Source organism: Choloepus didactylus, chromosome 11 (genome assembly GCF_015220235.1).
Source record: "Choloepus didactylus isolate mChoDid1 chromosome 11, mChoDid1.pri, whole genome shotgun sequence".
NCBI classification, from domain to species: Eukaryota; Metazoa; Chordata; class Mammalia; order Pilosa; family Megalonychidae; genus Choloepus; species Choloepus didactylus.
Window position 1 is genome coordinate 68868932 of NC_051317.1, and position 13652 is coordinate 68882583.

At 38.1% G+C, this 13652-nt stretch overlaps 1 protein-coding gene across 1 annotated transcript in view; it reads right to left on the reverse strand.

Annotated features, from left to right (window-relative positions):
• Positions 1-13652, reverse strand: part of MROH2B (maestro heat like repeat family member 2B) — a 61397-nt gene that overhangs the window by 26472 nt on the left and 21273 nt on the right. Inside the window, exons 10-18 of the mRNA XM_037798943.1 lie at positions 12435-12548; positions 11469-11542; positions 9606-9728; positions 8780-8893; positions 6296-6452; positions 6106-6146; positions 5347-5488; positions 4741-4784; positions 2818-2925 (exon numbers count right to left, since the gene is read on the reverse strand). Coding sequence (XP_037654871.1) covers positions 2818-2925; positions 4741-4784; positions 5347-5488; positions 6106-6146; positions 6296-6452; positions 8780-8893; positions 9606-9728; positions 11469-11542; positions 12435-12548 — 917 coding nt within the window. The remainder of the gene's footprint in view (positions 1-2817; positions 2926-4740; positions 4785-5346; positions 5489-6105; positions 6147-6295; positions 6453-8779; positions 8894-9605; positions 9729-11468; positions 11543-12434; positions 12549-13652) is intronic.

Here is a 13652-nt window from a genome sequence, read left to right on the forward strand (position 1 = left end):
CCTATTATAGTTTTGAAAAAAAGTACTTAGTAAGCTCTACTGTAATCTCTCTCCCAGGTGTAGGGTGACTTGGCCAGAGGTGTGGTTGGAACGGTGTCAGGGGCCAAGGACCAGTCACCTAAGGAGTAAGTACTTACTAAGTATTCAGTAAGGAACTCGGAGTGAATCAGGAAGGGAAAGCTCTCAATGGAGGAACAGTGGTGAGAGAGCATGTGGGGAATCAGTCTGTGACTCCCACATCCCTTAGAAATGGTGACAATGTTGGATTCATTATGCCAGCCCTATCCTCTTTACTTTGTAGTATCAGGATAGAGGAAGACCTTCTTCAAATAGGACATGGCTTTCCTGTTCTCTTTCACTAGAAGCCATACACGATTTAAAGCTGTGCCTGGGGAGGTGGGGGAGCCCAGGAGTGGCCTTATGTTTGAATACCACAGTACATGCCTGGATGTATATACATATATATTTATGTGTTTATATGTCTAGCTACATCCTTGTGGAGGTAAGATGTGAGGAAGAAATTCACAAGAGGAGGTAGCTGCCATTTAGCTAGAAAAGTAAGACCAGGAAGCCCTGATTTGTTTTCTAAGACTCAAATCATTTACAGCTATATAAAACCAGATTGGCATCTCTTTATTTAGAATCTTCATCTTGATACATACAAGGACAGAATTCTGGCAGTTGGAGGCCCACTCCAAGGATTCTGTAGCACTCAAAAGATTGTAGCTATTGTGAGGTTATTATTGCTCAGAGTGGAATCTATGGCTCAGAGGAAAGGAAAGACTAGTAGAAGCAGAAGAAGAGTTAAATTCATATATTCAGGAGAATGTATGGAGATCAGCATGACTTGAGACAAGGGGTATAAAAACGTGATGAAATAGGTGGAGTGGCTGCTATTATATCTCAACTACAGAAGTGAAAGGAGCCTCCATCAGAATGAGAATCCGACTAGGCAGCAGTTGCTCCACTCTTGGTTGTCCAGGAAAACTACCCCTACCATATGATAATGAAATTATAATGAGGAAAACTGCATACAACCGAAGTAAATAGTCATTTGGGGCAAAGTTGGCATAGTCTATTTAACTCTACCTTGCAGGAAGAGCTAAGTAGGAGTCTGGAAAAGTCTGTGCTACAGAAAAAATGGATTCCAAGAGGACTTATGTGCCTCCCAGTGCTGCTGAATTGTTGCTTCTCTGCTGATTTTGGTCAGATTCAGTGTACGGCATATTCCTGCTTTGGAACTTGGCATGGAATACCAGAAACCAGGAACCTGGCATTAGGAAAAGAGTTTGTACAGTGCATATGCAGCCATAACTTTTCTATCCTACCCCTGCCCAGCTGTGGGACTTTACTCCTTCCACCAAACAGAGGAGTCTTTTTTCTCAGTCCTTGAATCTGAGCTGGCCCTGTGGCTTTTTTGGACAACAGAATGTGGTGCAAATGAAAATGTGCCAGTTCTGAGTCTAGACCTGGAGTGCAGTTGCATACTTTATGGCTACCCACGAAAGCAAGCCTAAGCTAGACTGCTGGAGGATGAGAGACCACAAAAAAAAAAAAAAAAGCTTTCCCAGTTGAGACCATCCTAGACCAGCCAGCTCCCTGTCAACCTGAGTGAGTCAAGTGGAGATTAGAACGCAAACTGCCAACCTGCAAAACTGTGAGCTAAATAGGTGGTTGTTACTTTAAGTAACTAGGTTTGGGGTAGTTTGCTATGCAGCAAAAACTAATTGATACACTCTTACTTTCATGGTGTTCTGTGTAAAGAGTTGAGAGCCAGTTAGGAAGCTCTTTGGAGTAATCTTTGGGTCTGGAAGCTGTTGGATGAATGGTATTACATGAAATGCCTAGGGCTAGTTCATGTGATTAACAAGTTCAGGCACTGCTCACCAAATCCTCCCACTGGGTTTGTTTGTAGGCTTGGCAAACCTATTTGAGATTCAGTACTTTGTGCAAAATTAGAGAATCAACCAGTGAGGGGAATTTTGAAAATTATATATGAGTACAGTTGAAAGTTGATAACAAATAATCTGTGGAAAAAGATGCTTAACACTGGAACTGATGAAACTTAGGAAATGTTTTTCCAGAGAAATAAAATTAGGAATTATATTACCATAGTAATGACTGTGATATAAGCTATTTTTTAAAATTGAACTTATGCCTTGGGCCAGGCATGCCACTATTGACTTGATATATTTTATTTCATTAAACCCTCCTAACACAACAACCCCCAGAGTTAAGTATGGCTTTTATTTTATAGATGAGGACACTGAGGGTCCAGAAATTTTAAGTAACTTACCCAAGGCTACATATGTAGTAAGCAATAGAAACTGGATTCAAATTCCGTTTGGAATGGATGGCTACAATGTGCAGGGTTAAGTAAAGACCATTTGGAGATGGAGGAATGGAAGAACTGACTGTTTCAGGATTCTTTTAGCTCTAAGTTTTGTTAAATTTTGGTAGATTGTTTTTAATATAAGCTGACATTAAATCAGTGCTGAGGCAGAAACTGCTATTTGCCTTCCAATATCCATTATTCTTCCTCCCCTGGAATAGAGCCCCTTAATTTTAGTCGGGCACATTGATATCTTCTAAATACTATACTTCTTTATAGACACATGTGGACCTATCACTAAATTTTGGCCAAATGTGATGTAAAGAAAAGTGGTATACAACTTTCAGGAAGTGGCCTTAAAAGGAGGGAGCCCCTTTTTATAACTAGTCCTCCCTCCTTTTGGTTGCAGAACAGACAAGATGGAGCTTGAGCCATCATTTTGGGCCATACGGTAAATGCTAAGATTTCTTAGCTGAATAACCAACCTTTTCAATGGAGGTGTTGCTATAACTGCCCATTTGCTGGCTGAAATCCTTACTCAGTTGAATAGTCCAGGCCGTGTCACTGATCTTCCATAAAGATTCTTTGAGCAACTGTAGTAGGAAGTAGAAGTTAGATATAAATGTCACTACTGAGCTTTCATGGTACTTTTTTGCTACCTTATCTTTTAAAACTACAAACATATATTAAATGAGATTATTCCATTTCTCCATAAAATAACTGGTCCTTTGGAATTTTTTCCTCTTAATTTATTTAAAACAATATTTTCTGATACGTTCTGAATTCCTGTTAAGAAAAAGACACACAGAATGCGGAAATAACTCTATGTAAGCACTGGTCTTTTTTTCCTCTCTCTAATAAAAATAGCTAAAAGACTTAAAATAGAAACTAATCAATCTAAAACTTAGATTGAAGGTAAAATTTTTCAAGTTTTGATAGATTTGGAAAAACTATGTGTCAATGATATTTGTTTTAAAACATACTGAAAATAAAAGGAGGATGATTTTTGGAATAAACAGCTAAAGTTCTTGAAGAACCAGTTAGATGTATGAGCACATTTCAGCCAACTTCAATGCTAGTAACTAAATACTCTTGGCTTCACCAATTGTTCAAGCCAGAGCCACACTCAGTTGTCTGAACCCATGTCCTTCTTCATCAAACAGTACATGAAGGGGTGTTTTTGTGCTTTGAAGGACAAAATCTATTGCAGTTTCTAAAATCTATTATTTTTCCCATATTTTCTCTGCTTTAAGTTTCAAAAACAACACTTAGTGTTAAGGCTAATGAAAGGCATTGTATGCATTCTCTTAAGAATTTAACAGCCTTTGAAGTTTAATGGAAGAAGATTCTTGCAGACACTTTTGACAAAAGAAGGCTAGAAATATACCCAAGATTGGAAGAAGTAAAAGAACTGTTCTTAAGTCTTCCTGGTAAAGAAAGAAACTTTCTTCTTAGTAAAAGCAGTTATTTAAAAATGCTAGCAGGGGAAAATAAGGCAGGGATTTTGAGCAAGGGAGGAGAAAGCCAGAATATAAGAGGGAGGTGGATCCTAGAATTGAGGGTCAGGAGAGTAGAGCAGTTGTTTTCAAATTTTATATTGATAAGAATCACTTGTAGAGTCTTTTAAATATGTCAGTTCTCAGGTATCACTCCCAGGGATTCAGATTCTGGAAGGAGGGAGATGGAAGGTGAAGGTGTTATGTGGAGGTGAATGAAACTGACATTTTAAAGGAGCCAAAGGTAATTCTTATGTAGATGGTTTATGAACTGAAGCCCTGCTATAGTAAAATTCCCTGCCCATGGGCTCCTTGACCTTCTGTAGGCTCCTGATATCTTTATAAAGCCAATGTCCAACTCCTGTCTGCATTTACCATTTCTGGGATCTGGCTTTGTCTGTGGCACTGTTTAGTTGTTGTAAAGGTGTATAAAGTTTATGGTTGAGAGAAGAGATTCCTTTCTGGAAATGTGGCACATTGTGGCCTTTGATTTTTAAATATCAGGAAAAAGACAGTGAGAAACAAACAAAGCAGGAAATGGAGTTGTATTAAGGAGCATGTTTCCTTATATGAATAGTAAAAGAATGCAGTTGCAAGGAGAGAAGAACTCTGAAAATTAGAGAAGATTTAAGAAAGACACCAAGAGAAATATTAATAAGTGAAATCTTCAAAAGTGTCTTAAACTCTTTTTTTGTCTTAAACTCTTAATCAAATCAAAGACTAAAGATCGTTGCTCAACTTAGTGATTTAAAGAGCATAATCCTTAATCAACTACTTCTAACATTCCAGTCCTTTTCCCAAGAAGAGGAAATGTTATAGCCCTTTGGAATATAGTTCTTTTTAGTTATGATAAGTGACTTTACCTGATTTCATCACACCACCATCAACAATTAGTCAAGGAGCCACCCTTACCTGAAGCAGCATGGTTTCCCATAGCACGATACTAGGGTTCCTTCCTAGAAACAGAAATTGATGCAATAACTGCAAAAAAATCAAGACACAACTTTCCCTCACCAGATCCCCAGTGGATGCTGGAGTTCCATATCAAGCTCCCTCCTTACACAGGAGGGGTATTTCAGCTGACGTTTGCTATGCTGGCAGCTTTGAAGTGCTAGTCAGATGGACAGACGGTCTTCAATCTATGATGCAACCTAGGATTTTTGCTAACTTCAGCATTATCTATTGAAATGTCCATATTTTAAGTATTCTAATATGAATCAGTAATAACAACTCTCTAGAACAATGCCAAAACCAGACAACTTTCTAGATATAAGAAAAAGACCAGAGCCAATGTGCAAGTTATTATTAACATTATTACCCACTAGCTCTTGTACTATGAGTTTTTTGTAGAGGAATAGAACATAAAGAGTCAAGAAAAATATAGCTGTCTACCTTGCATACCAAGTGCACTGTTTTTATTGCCTAACATGAACAATAAGAGCTTAGGCAGAGAAGTGATGTCTTATTTCTTCGTGCTCTTGCCTCCTTGGATAAAGACCTGACCCCACTCTCTTGTACCTTCCAGAGGCTGCAGGAGCTCTGGTAAACGTGTATTCCAAAGGTCTACCAATTTTGGGTGGATGATCTCGGGCAAGATCTTCAAAAGTCCTATTGCACCAACCCCACGTAAAGTCCCTAAACCGGCGAGCACAGATATTACCTAAAGAATGGAAGAGAAAATGCTAATCAGTTTCAAGGGCAATTAAAAAGCTCACCTACCTTTTCCTTTTAACCAATGTTCTGGATTCCCTTGATTCCTACACTGGATAATCTTTTAACAAATCATCAGAGTCTATTCTCACTTATTCTAGAGCAGATCTAATATTTAGACCATCCATCCCCCAACTTTTTTTCTGAGGATAAAGGTGAAAAAAAAAACGCAAGGAAGACATCAACTAAAAATAAAAGGAAGGTAGCAGATAAGGGCCTGTGAAAATAATGCTTGAGCAAATGATACAAATGTGGTCAAATAGAGAGGAAAGGGTAATCCAAACAATAGAAGTGGAATTTGTTTGAAGGTACTTATGGGATCAGATTCAGTCTATGCTTATTTTAAAATTTTAAATGAAGTTCAGCATGCATTTCAGAGTGGGAAGCTAATCTTGCCAGTAGTAAACCTTCATGAGTATCATTAGCATCGCAGAGAAGTTATTATGCTATTTTAGGTTTTGATTTTCACTTGGAGTATCTAGTTAATTTTTATCAGCACTTTTTTGGAACTGAATTATCTTTATCAGTTTAACTTTATCCCTCTTTGGTGCTGTGTAATTCACTCACCAGAAGCCTGGCCAGTAGTTGCTGTGGTGTGGGAAGTTTCACTAGAAAGAGAAAATAATTTTCACAATTATCATTGTGGGGGCTAGAAAAATTCAGATTGGGGTCGGGTATAAGAGCAATGCACTGTAGCCTTTCTGGAAATGAGTCTTTCATAAGATAAATGTTATTCTTCGTTTTTCAATATACAAACCAGCTCCAGTAGAGATGACAAGTGCTGTTGACTCTCTGGCATTCTGCTTCTTCCTCTCCTCTGCCATAATCAGAATTCTAATGATATTAAACAGGTATTCCAGAGTTCCTGTATATTCCGCAGGGACCACAAAAGTCAAGATTCTTGGCCATAGTACCTGTAAAAAATAAGGCAAGATGAAAGGATTGTTAATTCTTTTCCATTATTTCTCCCTGGCCCTCACTATGTGTTTCCCTCTGATTTAATCATTTTTCTTTCAATTGTTATCATTTTGCCATTCGGGCCAGGTCAAAATAAAATCATTAAATAAAATCTCTATGTTGGAAACTCATTTTTAGATATTTCAGATTCAGAGCTGCAGTGGATGTTGATCAATGTTTCTCCATGGGGTTGTTGCTGCAATTTTGCACAGGAAAATTCTTCATTTTGAGGGCCCGTTCCAGGCACTGCAGGAAGTTTCGCATTCCTGGGCCTTACTCACTAAGTGCCTGTAAGTCCCTCAGTCAATGTGACAACCAAAAATGCTCCCACATATTTCCAGAAGCTCTGTGGGGGAGTGGGACTGCCAAACAGTCTGACTTTTGCCAGCCAATCTGCTCTCACACCTGGAGCTCTTGGTTACATAGGAGATAGGAGCAGCTGCTTAACACTTTTATGTGTATCCCATCCCAATCTGAGGGAGCTTCCTGGGAGAAAGGACCTTCCCTCATGTTTAAGCTTTTATTTCCCTGCAATACTTTAGGCAGGGACTCAAGAACTGCTCACAACTGTTGATGATGATGACGATGATAATAATTGTTCTGGTTTGCTAATGCTGCCATTTTGCAAAATACCAGAAAGGGATTGGCTTTTATAAAGGGGGTTTATTTGGTTACACAGTTACAGTCTTAAGGCCATAAAGTGTCCAAGGTAATGCAGGGTACCTTCACTGGAAGATGGCCAATGGCGTCTGGAAAACCTCTGTTAGCTGGGAAGGCACATGGCTGGCACCGGCTCCAGAGTTCTGGTTTCAAAATGTCTTTCTCCAAAATGTCAGTGTCAGCTTCCAAGGGCTGTCTTCAAAATGTGTCTCTCAGCTGCAGTTCCTCTTCAAAATATCACTTGCAGTTGCTCTGAGGTCCTTCTGTCTGTAAAGTCCTTTATACAACTCCAGTGATCCAATTAACACACACCCTGAATGGGTGGGGTAACACCTCCATGGAAATTATCCAATCAAACGTTTCACTCACAGTTGATTGAGTCACATCTCCAGGGAAACACTAAATCAGAGGACTCCAATCTAATTGACATACGTCTGCCCTCACAAGATTGCATTAAAGATAATAGCATTTTGGGGGACACAATACATCCAAACTGGCAGAATGATGAAGAAGAAGAACTGCAGTAGTTTCCCAGATAACTGGGGAAAAATTAGGATAGGAAGGCTATGAGATGAATATATAGTATCAAAACAAAGAGCATTCTCATAGATCTTGTAGAGGCAGAAGAGGTCAACAGGTCTGGTCATTTCCTTTCTAGCAACATTGGTACAGTTTTTTGAATTTCTCTTTATGATTCCATTTTCAGTATTCTTAAAATACTTCTTTGTTTCTCATTTTCTCACCATTTTTATCAAATATCCTTGAATTATTTTCCAGGAAAAGAGGGTTTTTTTAAAGAGCACACAGCTCCACTGATCACAGAATTTGTGAAAATAAATAAAAATGACACATAGTGCAATCCCAGAGCAAAATATTGTGAATAATCTCCTGGCATCTATTGTAATAGCAGTGGATGTAACTTTTGGGGAGGCATATATTAAGAACAGTAATGTTTTACTTAGCTAAATACTTCTTTGTCTTTGAGGAAACATCTAAACAATATCTTTGCTTAAATAGTTTTAAAATTCACATTTATTTTGGGGCTATTTCTACCCGCTTACTTTCAAAGGAGGGATTTCTTGGAAAATTTGATTTCACAATTTATACCATAAGGCGGCATGTTGCTTTACAAAGACAACCTGCAAAGTGCTGTCTTTGTTTATGGACCAATTGCAATCATGGTAGGATTGTGAATCTGCTTAAGGAAAGGGATCATGCTTCCCTTCCAGTTCACAAATCCTCCTAAAGTGATAAGTAGAGGATTGCACCCCAGCAGACACTCAAAAAATGTTGAAAGAATCAATCTGGTACTGCTCAATAATATAGTAAGATGTTAAGGTACGTATAAACTGCCATGTGCTATCTGGGTATGAGATTACTTAATGAATTCATTCAGCATCTGTTTTTGAGGTCCCACTGTGTGCCAGCTACTGAGCAATGCAATACACTTCCTCTAGTAAGGGCATCAAATTGCTGATGAAACATGGATTACAAATTCCTGTCTTGATTCCTAAATAGGCAAAACTTTAGAAAAGTGATCAAAGTAACAATTAAATGGCTATGGAATAAATACATATATATTTGCTCCTTGAAGCCATACGCAGAGTGTCAAAAGACCCCTTACCTGAGGCATTCCAATGACCAGGGGGTCCAGAGTTTTTAACACCATGAGGCTTGTTTCCTGGACAGATTTCTCTCTATCTTCATCCTCACAGGAGATTGTTTTTGCCGATTTCTCCTTTAAGAAAGATGAAACCAGCCACTTGTTAATAATCCCTAATGATCTTTCCCGTAGATCTTACTTGAATGCATTCTCTGATGCTGGAGTGGAGGATAGTCACTCAACTTAAGGCGCTCTTGGAACCTGGGGGTCTTGTTCCCCAGGACCTAATCTGTGGTTTAAAGTGTACCATGGAGGAATGGGTTATAAACACACCCCTTGCTAAAATAGAAAAGCATAAGTGGTGAGGATCCTTGAACTGCAGATTTTCCCGCCCTCCCTCAGAGAATTCCTCTGGGACAAAAAAAAAGTTTCTCGAAGACACTGCCTCCTAGTGGAGTGGCCTGTAATTTCATCTGGGATGAAATCACTAACAGCCCTGAGCTTTTAGGCACAGGATTTTCAGCCTTTTCATCCAGTGCAGCAAGTATTGGTGTCTCTTTTGTTTTTTCTAATGTTCCCTCCACCCTTCTTATCTCACCCCTAGGACTTTGGAGGCCAGGTTGTCTCATGGCAGGATGGCAAAACTGTAATTTCATCTAACTTCATATTTATTGTAAGTTAGAAGTAATATCTGTGAAAGGGCTGAGAAAACTAGAGACTGAAAAATTATTACTAAAAGCAATAAGGCAGAAATACAGTTTCTAAACCAGTTATTGAATTGAATCCCAGCCATTTTTTAAAAGTGGAATCTACTGCAGTATAATTGAAATCTGCACTCTTTGCATACCAGAGTCTTGTTGGACATTGCAAACTGGGCGAAGACATAGTCAATTAGTGGCCATCCTTCCCGAGCTTCGATGTAGCTCTTCTCACACATGATTTGGATGAGGAGCAGTGTAGAATTCCTTATCTAGAGTAAGAAAAATACCTTTGTAACAGTTTACTTGTTGGACAGAATGAAAATTTAACTTCTCCTATTCTTTTATCTTCATGGATCATCTAGTGGGAACCTTTACAAACAGGAGTATAAACTGAGTGATCTGTTGCTATAAATAGATGGAGCCGGAGGTAACCTGTAGGTTATGATTTGAGGGTTACTGGAGAGACTCTCTGTAACCAAAATGTTTTCCCCAAAGCCATCCTTTAATACTACACATTATGAAAGGTTGGTAACTTTGGGCTAAAACATTGCTTCACTTTTAAAATCCTCAATGAAAAATAGCACATTGAACTACAGAGTCACAATACTTTAACCACAATTTCAAAATCTGTAATCCATATAGCTGAACTGTACACTTTTAAAGTGGTTAAAATGGGAAATGTTGAACTATACATATATTATTGTAATGAAAAGTTATAAAAAATTCTGAAAACTGGAATTTTTTCCTTTGAGTTTGACACCAACTCATTTGGTGGCAATACTCAAACCAAACTAGTATAAAGCTATTTGTAGTCTTTATTTATTCTTTGTACCATGACTATTCATACATTTTGTTGCAGAAATACTAGTGGCTTTGATTGTGGGCTACCATCCCAGTAATGTTCAAAAAATTATGAATTCTGAAATATGTCTGGCTCCAGTAATTGGAATAAGGGACTATGAACTTGCATTGTCACTTATTAATAATTTGGTTTTAATTTGTTTATCAGATTGCTTTCCTGGAGGATAAAAAAGCTAGTTCAATCCCTTACAAATTGGGTCTTTTAAAGGAAGGTGGGAAGAAAATAATAATTTTGAACTGGGAGGTAGAGCTTCATGATGGCTAAAGCAGTTGGCGTAAAGTCTCTGAGCAGTCTACCTGTGTGGGGAAAAGAGGCACACCTTCTCTCTGTTTTTGACTAGGAAGCTGGCCTTCCTTAGAGTTTCTCTGCTCTTTTATCCTATTGTAAACTCTCCTCATAATTCTCCTTTGGCTTGGTCAATTAGTAGGTCTGGTTTTTATACCTAAACACTCCAATGATCTATTGTAAAACTTCTGTTCTTTTAAACATAGTCATTGTTTAAAATCTCTTAGGGGAATTTTTCTCCTCATCATTGGTGTTTGTGTAGTGTTTTGATCCAAAACAAAATGTGGTTTTCATACAAAAATACAATTATTGCTAATTTTTCTTGATTTGTCCCAGTGCAAGTTCTGTATGCTTTCTAACATGGAATATTGTAATCAATTAATTAGGAAACATTTGCACAGCCTACTACGTGCAGGACTTACCCTAGGTGTTTCCTCATTGGGAAGTAATATGTCTACGCTAAGAGCAAGGTTCAGGGTTTATTACTTTTTGGAGGAAGATACATTATCCTTATAATTAACTATTAATTATTACATTATTTGAAGAGAATGGCATAGAGATACTCTGGCAAAAATCCTTTTCTTCTACTGGGAAGCCCTGAACTGAATGTCCTTTAGGACTTTACCTTGATGTACCTCATCTGTTTGGAAAAGATACAGTTTTTTTTTTTTTTTTTTTTTTAAATAAACGGAATTGATCACTGAGCTCTTTTTTTTTTTTTTATCATCCTGACACAGTCCTTTATTTGACAACTGAGCTCTTTACAAAGCAATCTCACAAGTAGATCCTTAAAGAGTCAAAATCATTTCATTCATTCCTAAAACTACCATTAACCAAATCAAAGTTCCTTCAATTCTCTTACTTTTACACTGAGGTCACCCATGACGACTTTGACTGTTCTTTCCATTGAAATGATGTGATCTCTCAACTTGGGCTCTGAAAAACAGAGGGAGAAATTAAGGGCCCCGCTTCAGTAGGAGTAAAGCATGTTCTAGGATTGATGAAAAACCATTAGAATTACAGTGCATCATTACTAAGTCTTCTGCCCTTAACATCCCTTGTTGTTCATTTTCCTCCTAACCTTTTCTTTTCAAACTCTTTAAGGATATTAATTACTTTCCTTGTTTTCTATTACCTTTCGTTTCATCTTGTTTAAAATGTTGGACTTCAAAGTAGATTCAGTACATCATGCCCAATGGATAAGTTCTAAACTTTGTGAGACTACTTGATATTTCTCACTTTCTGATTTCTCAATAAATCTCAAGGTAACTGAATTTTTAAAAACCATATTATGCTGTGAAAAAGTGAATTATATTTTTATGGCATACAAATATCATTTATTTTAAAGGCAATTTTATGTTATGTTGCACTAAAAAAGAAAAAAATTGTGACCAATTATAAAGATGCTATCAGTTATATGATGTGTTCTGATGCTATGAATATATTTGCTTTTTAGAATCAATGAAATATGGCTAGTCCTTAAATTCTGCTCCTTTAAAATTGCAACAAACTCTAGAATATTGTGTACTTCCCCTTATCCCTTCCTTCTTGGGCCACTTAATTTACTAAGGTCTTCTACATTCTAAATCTGGTTCCCAAATATTCTACTCATCTTTCCCAACTGGGTGCTTCCACCGATATCAGGAAAAAAGAGAGATAATTGAAAATGTCTGTTTTAAAAGGATTAGTTGTAGAAGACAGAAAAGTTTCACTCACATATAATGCTACATAAACATCTAAAAACATAGGATAGGATTAAAGAATGCACAGGCTTCAGTTTGTTTCTTGGTACAAAATAAACCATTTTGGTTTCAACCCTCTTGCTTACCCTCAGCATTGATAGCCGATCTTAACAAAGTCAAGATTCCCGTTCGGGTGACTTCATTATTGCTTCTCATTTGTTCATCAAAAAATTCTATGAGGTCTGCAGGGTTGGAATGGGCTGCAGGTTTAAGAAAGCCTGGGGTCATAAAAATTCATATTCATCTTAAGTAAAATATTTGTGAGTGAAAAGAGGAGAATTCCGTGGGGATTGTCAAAGTCACTCTTTGGTTGGCAATCTGATCTTATTATGTCCGTGCATCTTCCCCACCACAGAATTGAATAAACAGTTTGGTCACTAAAAGGCTAATGTAGTTCTGTTCACCGTGAGGGAAGAAACAATCCCTGCAGCCTATAAATACCAATGAAAAAGAAAGAGAGGAATTCACAATGCGCTCCTCTCCCTTTACTGAATCTGCATCTTTTAGTCACCAGGTTGCCATGATGCCCTTGTCCCCATAATAGGGTGATTCATATTCCGGAGACTTCTATGAAAGACCATGGTGTAGTTGTTATTGCATTTCTAACATTAAATCCTAAAGCAAATGGTGAAGAAAAGAAGCTCCATAGTATTTCAGAAAAAGCAGTGTGGAGAAGTGGAATGCATGTGAGGTTTAAATCCAGAAAGACCAACATTTGGATCCTTGCCCAGCTACTTTTTATGTGAGTCTGGATAAATTACCTAAACCTCTGAGTCTAAATTTCTTCTATAAAATGGGACGATCTACATTAGGGCCATGTAAATCGCAGGTGCCTTGTTGTTATTATTAGTAGCAACATGGATCTTCATGAAGGAAACGACTTGAAGGAAAGCAGCCATTTTCATGGGTAGAACACTACTTGCAAAACTGCATTGCTGAAGGGGTAGGGCAGGAAGCAGGGAAGAGTGAGGAATTTAAACAGCTGGCTGGAGCAGAAGAGTTTTTGTTGGAAATTGTCAGAGACAGTTAGTTAATTAGGCTGGGGCATAGAGAAGAGGAAAGTATAGAAGCAGAGGAGTCGGTTAGGAGAGAACTAGAACATAACAGAAAGGCATGCAGTCAGGTGGCAGAAAGGACACATGCGGGGGGCGTGTGGAGGAGTGGTGGGCATAGGGCTGGCATGGTTGCTGCTGTCCTTTGCCCTCAGTGCAGGCTGGAACATACTTTTGTCCCCTGACCCTAGGACCTTGGTGGCTCTTATTTACCTGAGCCAGGCTTTCTAACTGGGTGATGGGAGGGATTGT